The sequence below is a fragment of the Periplaneta americana genome, chromosome 5 (assembly GCF_040183065.1).
Source record: "Periplaneta americana isolate PAMFEO1 chromosome 5, P.americana_PAMFEO1_priV1, whole genome shotgun sequence".
NCBI lineage: Eukaryota > Metazoa > Arthropoda > Insecta > Blattodea > Blattidae > Periplaneta > Periplaneta americana.
This window is the reverse complement of record NC_091121.1, coordinates 59,380,287-59,388,452: the sequence shown is the minus strand read 5'-3', so window position 1 is coordinate 59,388,452 and position 8,166 is coordinate 59,380,287. Positions and strand designations below refer to the sequence as shown.

Sequence of the window (8,166 nt, the reverse complement as noted above, 5' to 3'; positions counted from 1 at the left end):
AAAATTATTAAAATTACTCTTCTACAACTGCCATCTGTATTCCGAACAACAATTATTGTTTATACAAGCGTGACACAGTTACTATAGCAACGAAACACGCATCAATAAAAGACCCAAACTTCTAATCAGTAATGGTACCTATATGAAACCAAACTGCTGATATGTACAGAAGATACAGCTGTTTCGTAATGAGAACTTACTTTTGAATAACCCTATATATAAACTATGGTATCTCCAAAAACTTTGTGGAGTGATAGGGGATATTAAATTATGTATTTCCTGTAAACCAAACACATGACAAAAAGAATAAGTAAAATTAATTGCTAGTAATTTATTACTAATTTTACACAGTTGCAGTAAATTAAAAAAATTACGACCACCAACTTCAAAGCAAAGATGTAGGTATACTTGTAATAATAATAATCTGTGGCGCTACAGCCCATGAAGGGTTTAGACTGATCAGCCGGCTGCTGCCTCACGCCCACATGCCGAAGCAGAAGTGAACGATCATCCAACCAGAATGGAGGTATCGTGTGGTTAGCACGATGATCACCCCAGCCGTTATAGCTGGCTTTTGCAACCAGATTTCGCTACCTATCGTAGCTCCCCAAGTGCATCACGATGCTGGGTGGGCACCAGTCCCATACACTGGCCGAAATTTCGTGAGAAAATTTCTTCCCCCATGAGAACTCAAACCAGCGTGCATTCCATAACGCAAGTCCTAGGCAGGATGCCTTACACCACTACGCCACAGCGCAGGACAGTTATACTTGTACCATGGCCAAAGCTCACTCTGGTAGTTTCTTACAGGGCTACAAAATAAGCCTGATTTATGTGACACTAGTTGAGACTGAATGTTTCTCATCAACAGAATTACTGTGGCAGCCATGGATATTAGGAAAAATGGTGATTTCTTCAAGCACACACAGCAAATCCTCTTGTAATGCCTACATCTTTGCTTCTAAAAGTCACTGCTTGAGCACAGTAATTGTTAAATACAGAAATATTCTCCAAATGTAAAGTTTCAGGGTATAAGGATTTCATAAATTACTTATTACAAATCAATGTACAGTTGGGCATTTAGAAGCTAAAGGAAGAAGTGATATAACATAGTGTTTTTACTAAGTAAGAAGAAGTAGACTTGACATTGTCATGCAGAAGAGAAAACTACAGCTTCTTCCTACCATTTGTACAAGTCACTAGGTACATTTCCGTAAATGATGGTTTAATATATGGATAAATGTGTAATGACAAAGTCTACAGGATAATTTTTTACAGTTATAAATTACAGCTTATGCTTTTAATCCCATTTCGATAATAAACACTGATGTAGAATTTTGCTTTGAAAACTGAACAAACCAATTTCTTGAGACTGGCATATTAAGATCATATGAAGAAAATCCCATTTATATCATATAACTAACCTGATTACTACAAAATATGGGAAGCACTTAAAATATCTATTTGACAAAAACATTTACAATTGTAGACAATTGCCATTTCTACATTGCATAAATATCCAAACATGTAAATGTAATATTATGGACAAAAGACATTTAAATTTGAGTATTTATGATACCTGATAACTACAGACATTCATTTTAAAAATTGAATTATGGTTTATTTAACGACGCTAGCAACTGCCGAGGTTATATTTGCATTGCCGGTGTGCCAGAATTATATCCCGCAGGAGTTCTTTTAAATGCCAGTAAATCTATTGACATGAGCCTGTCGCATTTAAGCACACTTAAATGCATCGACCTGAGCCGGGATCGAACCCGCAACCTCGAGCACAGAAGGTTAGCGCTATACCGACTGGGCTACCCAGGCCGACGACATTCATTTTATGTTGTGGTTTTTATCAAATAACATGCCCTCGTATTACAAATCATGCCTCATTCCCGGAAAATTACAGAATTAATATTATTCCACATCACCTCATGTTATAAAAGTTATTTACATGGTAAAAAAAAAATAGAGCATACTAATATTTGTTAAGCATTTATAATTCAATAAAATGATGTGTAAATTCGCTGAATAAGCCTTTACATTACATTTTAACATCGAATAATCCGATTTCATGTAAGTAAATTATATATGATGACCAAGCAAGGTGGATCAATGATAAACACTAAACTTGCATTCGGGAGGTCCCAGATTGAAATCTTGGAGTCGCCTAATTTGGTGAATATATCTGCAGATTACTGAGATATGGCAACAAATTGGAAGTACACGTCTGCAGACTGACCAGTACAGGGCAACAAAAATGAAAATCCACTGTATTAACAATATATCATTTCTAATAGAAAGTTGATACATGACCTTGTAGTTAAAGAGATTATAAATAAATGTCAAAGAAAATGCACAATATCCACATTATACTGAATGATTTAAAATAATCACCAGGAAATGTAACCCCTAGCTTAATTAAAGACACACAAGATCCCCTATTACTGAGCATTACGTTCCATGATTGGTCACGAAGTCTTAAAGAATTGCTTGCAATTTATTATTATATTTGTATTTAATATCGTATTTCATACTGTATAATTCTTTATAGTTTGTCTGATAAGAGAAAATTCTTGACGACTCTTTAGCATGCACTTTCCACACCATACTCTCAATGCATGCTGCTTTAAAGTCAACACAAGAAAACACACAGTTCAGCAGTTCACTTTCAGAACCAATATCCAAACTGCATTATTTTAGATTATTATGGAAACAGCCATAATTGCTGGCTCTTATGGTAAGTACAACATGAGCACACTTTGCTACATGATAGTGATTTAGAGTGACAGCAATATTTTCAACGCCTGTGTACCTGTGTTAAATATCAGGCATTCTCTCTTACCATACGGACTTTAAATAGGTGAGTATGTAAATGTGTGTGTGTGTGTGAGAGAGAGAGAGAGAGAGAGAGACAGAGAGAGCAAGAGAGAAATGTAATTCTGGATTATAAAAATGTTTAATCATATTAGAAGTTAACTTATTTCTCGAAACAAACATAATTATGTATTCATTTTAAACGAAAATAATATTTGATATTACTAAAAATGCAACTTTAACATTTAATGGCATTTCATTATTTTGCTACTTAAATACTAAGTCGTGCACACATCAAATCAACAGAAAAATATGACATATTAATGCAATATGTACTTCAAATGAAGTTACACTCTAATTACATTACTAAAATATGTATTAAGCCACTCAGGTTTTGTGAAAATTAATTTTCTAAATAACTATCTTATATGAATGGTTCTGAACTTTGCTTTTAACGGTTTTATCTACAACAGAAAAATAATTTTAACACATATTTTTTCTCGCCGAGATGTCCTTGCAGACCTTCTCCAGAAATCCATCTCTGTTGCTGTTAATTTTTTCTCTGAATTTTAATTTCAAGACCCAAACTTCTGATCCATGTCATAATACTTCGTGCTATTGTTTTAAATATTTTTGTATTTGTTTCATTTGTAATATATTTGTCCCAAAGAATACTATTAAATGTAGATATCGTTAAATTTCCAAAATTAATTTTTGTTCTAATTTCTTTATCTCATAGTCCATCACTTGTAATTTTCATCTCAAGTTATTTATATTCTTCTGTATGTGAAATTGTTCCCAATACATCTTCTAGTATTAAAGCTTGTTTTGTACCTCCTATTGTCATATATTTTGTTTTAGCTGCATTTACATCAAGACCCTATTTCTTATATTCTTGAACCAATTTTCTGGTAATATATTCTACGTCTTCACAGTTATAAGCAAAAATCAAATGATCGTCAGCAAAATGTAATGAATATATAGTTCAAAGTATAATCTCTTTATTAATAACTGTAAAACACAGCTATTCTGCATCCCATGATGTCTGACAGGCGAACAAAACATTACTGTCAAGTGGAGGAAGGGAGGTAATGGCTATTCAAACAATGTTAGTGGTCACATTCCAGGGTTATCTTGAAGGTGATCTAAAGCAGTCTACTGTGTACTACCCAATTCCAATACACTAAATTACGCTGTGTATAGAGTTGATGTACGAAAACAACCAGGAGTGATTTGACTGAGCCATCTGAGTTACTATAATAATTCCATTACCTTTCATTAGGTGTTAGTACTGTATTACAATTGTGTACATATTTTCAGTTTAGTGCTTAGAATACTTACTTACTTACAAATGGCTTTTAAGGAACCCGAAGGTTCATTGCCGCCCTCACTTAAGCCCACCATCAGTCCCTATCCTGTGCAAAATTAATCCAGTCTCTATCATCATATCCCACCTCCCTCAAATCCACTTTAATATTATCTTCCCATCTCCGTCTCGGCCTCCCCAAAGGTCTATTTCCGTCCGGTCTCCCAACTAACACTCTATATGCATATCTCGATTCGCCCATACGTGCTACATGCCCTGCCCATCTCAAACGTCTGAATTTAATGTTCCTAATTATGTCAGGTGAAGAATACAATGCGTGCAGTTCTGCGTTGTGTAACTTCCTCCATTCTCCTATAACTTCATCCCTCTTAGCCCCAAATATTTTCCTAAGAACCTTATTTTCGAACACCCTTAATTTCTGTTCCTCTCTCAAAGTGAGAGTCCAAGTTTCACAACCATACAGAACAACTGGTAATATAACTGTTTTATAAATTCTAACTTTCAGATTTTTTGACAGCAGACTAGATGACAAAAGCTTCTTCAATATTGTTTTTGTATTAGTGTAGTGATTAGGGTATTATAGTTTAACTTAGTCTAGTATTAACAGTGTAATATAAAATTATGGCAGGTGTTGCAGTGATTCAGAAACAGAAAAAGAAAAACCTTTACAGAATGACCCAAAACTCAGTATTCTGAGCATTTAATAAGTTTTGTATAGAAAATCCTGGAGAGCATTAGAAGACATTACAAACTTGACACTGCAAGCTAAGAGAGTATCAAAATAAAGCTTATACTGAATAAGAAAGGGAAAAAGATCAATAAACAAAGTGGTTGCTAAAAAAGTCGTCTTATTAACATCTATTGTCGAAGTTCGACGAGTTAACAAAATGTGCCATAAGAAGGAAAGCGCATGGATGTTATTTGGGAAGTAGAGATTCCTAATTTCAATAGAATTTTTTAAGAGTTGAACAGTGATGCAGGCCTTCCTAACTTTTCCCGGACTATACTGCATCATCTACTACATTTTCTGAAATTCAAATAAATTCGTAGAAACAGAGAGTGTCTGCTAAGCAACAGAGATAACATCATCCTTTGCCAAAGAAAATACTTACAGTAGATAAGAGATCAGGGCACAATATTACCCTGACGAGACTTGGATTAATGCTGGGCACACTGTAACAAAAGTGTTAACAGACATTATGGTAAAGTCTAGGAAACAAACCTTTCTAATAGGCATAACACGGATCTGGAACATTCCAGAAAAGACTAATAAGGTAGGCGTCCCTGATATGGCCATGCTAAGGTTCGAGAATTTTTCTAGCCGCCATTTTGAAAAAAAAAATATAAACCACTTTTTTCTTACTCGTTTTCAGTCTAATGGACTTTCTTAAAACAATTTTCTTTCCCCATAAAAATAGCTTTAATTGTCCAAAAAGTCCCAAATTCCAAAAGTCTACCTAGTGGCTATATCAGGAACATGTGCACATGATATGGCCACCCTTGTTCCATGTTCTACAAATCGTGATTGTTTTCAGTTTGATAGCGCAGTTGTGCTAAAATTAAATAATTTTGGTATAAAATGAATAAACATGACACTTAATAATCTTTTTTATAATTCGAAAGTGTAGTCAAAACAGGTTTTTGCATAAAAAAATTACGTTGTTTTTCTTAAAATACAAAATTTTTGCGTAATCCCAGCTATAAGGCATGTACATTTGTCAGGCGAAAAAAATAAAAGTGAAATAAACTTGATATGGCCATGGTGCATTTGATATGGCCATATCAGGAGCAGGTAAGCTTTCAAGAAAATCGTTTGATTATGAACAACTCGTAAAAGATATGCCATCAACGACAACACCAATCAACAGAACATTAAAAACTGAATGGAGTACTATGGTTTTCATGAAACAAGTCTTTGAAAAACATGCATAAAACAAAGGAGACTTACCAGAGAAAAATAAGAAGAGGTCACATGAAAACCGCAAAACAGGCAACTGACGCCATATTGCTCAACCTGGCTGGATGGAAAACGATCAAGTGACATACCAGGATGTCCTTTCACTGGATGCTGTTGCAATTCAGCGGATTTTTGGTTAACTAACTCACAATAGGGGGGTGGCCATATCAGGAACATGGCCATAACAGGGGCACCCACCTTATATGAACTTTAATTATACAAAATTTTTCTTCAAGTTATTATTGCACCACATTATAAGCATTATAATGAAAATGTAATGGAGGGACGCCTATATACATATATGGACAAATTCCTTCCACAGTTCATAAAATTTAAAATTGAGGAGTCCTTTACACCAATTCTGATACTTGACTATTTAATGCTACGCCTTTATGCAAAGGTTTCTCACTATATGAGTTATAATTCTCTAAACGACGTCTTTTCTGCATTTTACAGCAATGCTATAAATTATTTATAACTCTGTAACACTAACACACAAATTACGCACGTGGTAGTAAAGCTATGTAACACAGCATGTAGCAAACAGACAACACAATAATGCTCCATATAGCAGGAGTGGCAGCTGGCAGAAAATGCTATGTTCTAATAATAACTGTCAAGTACAAGGTTACAATGACCTGGATACAGGTCAATGTTTTTAAGAATGGGAGTGTGAGAAAGTATGCAAGTTGTTCAGGAGGGTGAGAGGTAGAAGACAATGTTGACACTGCCTGTCAAACATCGTGGGATGGAGTATATTATCTACCACATGACAATAAATTACACCCGCTGTCAATTGTAATGCTTCTTATTATTTGTAATTTGCAACCATTCAGAGGCAGGTTTTCATACTGTGTCACACACATGCACACATACTTGAGCATTCTGAACACAATCCACTTCATTTGTCCAACAACATTTACAGACCCAATGCTGAGTAAAATCACTACCATCTTGAGTCCTCCATTGTTACTGTGATTAAATCTGAATCCAAGCATTGTCAATTCAAGCACAACCGAAAGTGACAGGTTCTTCATGCCTTTCAGTTAATGTCATAAGCAGAATTCTCAATGGTCTTTGAATCATCCACTAACAATTCTTATTTTTGAGTAAAGATGACCCTGCTGACTATCTCCTAATGGTTCCTTTTAGTATCTAAAAGCAGTTATATATGAAAACCCTCTTCTAGTCATCCTCGCCTATTATATACAATCAAAGTAACTGCATTCAACCTTACAACCGTGCCCTACTACAGAAACATAATTTTACTCTGCCAAACTGGCATAATTCTAGAAAGGTCTCAGTTAACCATATCTGAAGGCAATGGAAATCAAGAAACCAGCAAGCTCAAATCACATACCGTAATATTAACGTCTATGGACAAATTTACCAATATGAATGTATCTCTACTGATAACAGTAACTAGATACACCAAATGTCACCCATCAAAGTATGGGTCAAATCACTGTCTAGTAATGATATAGTACCAGTTCATAGCTTCATGATCTATCACTTTATACAACAATTTAGCATTCTATAGTAGGTAGTGGTATTTTTTTAATCCACCTCGTCAGATTACTGGTAAAGAACCTGCATCATTGAAGATTGGTGTCAAGATGTCCATACATGGCACATCTTCACTAAGTTCTATGAAGACTTAGATTTATCATTAATTATATAGACACACAAACGCAGCAATGTCACGAACTTTCTCTTTCCCCTCCCTCCATCCTTACGGTATGGAAGCAGGCTACAAATAACACCAGTGGTGTCCATTCCTAGAATCTCTCTCCAAAGCAATTGCATGACAAGCTGACTCCCTTTCTCTTCAAAGACTAATAATAAAAAGGAGGTCAAGACAACGTGTTCTTCTTTATAAAAAAACGAACCCATGCTATTTCTCCCATCACTCTGATGAAGGTGCAGGTACTGTGACAATGTCTGCCACTGAGGCAGGTTGTCACGTTTGGCTTTTTCCTTTCTTATCTTTGATAGAAATAACATATCGCTGAGCAACAGTTAGGGGAGGTGAATAACCATCAGCATACGAAGGATCCTC

General features: G+C 35.1%; 1 protein-coding gene across 3 annotated transcripts in view; it reads right to left on the bottom strand.

The window, feature by feature from the left end:
- Window positions 1–311: 311 nt before the first annotated feature.
- The window catches only part of Sgf29 (SAGA-associated factor 29), a 19,745-nt gene continuing 11,890 nt past the window's right edge, over window positions 312–8,166 (bottom strand). For all 3 annotated transcript variants that reach the window (XM_069825770.1, XM_069825771.1, XM_069825769.1), the window contains exon 6: window positions 312–8,166. This exon is cut by the window's right edge and continues 92 nt beyond it. In XM_069825770.1, coding sequence (XP_069681871.1) covers window positions 8,068–8,166 — 99 coding nt within the window. In that variant the 3' untranslated portion in view covers window positions 312–8,067.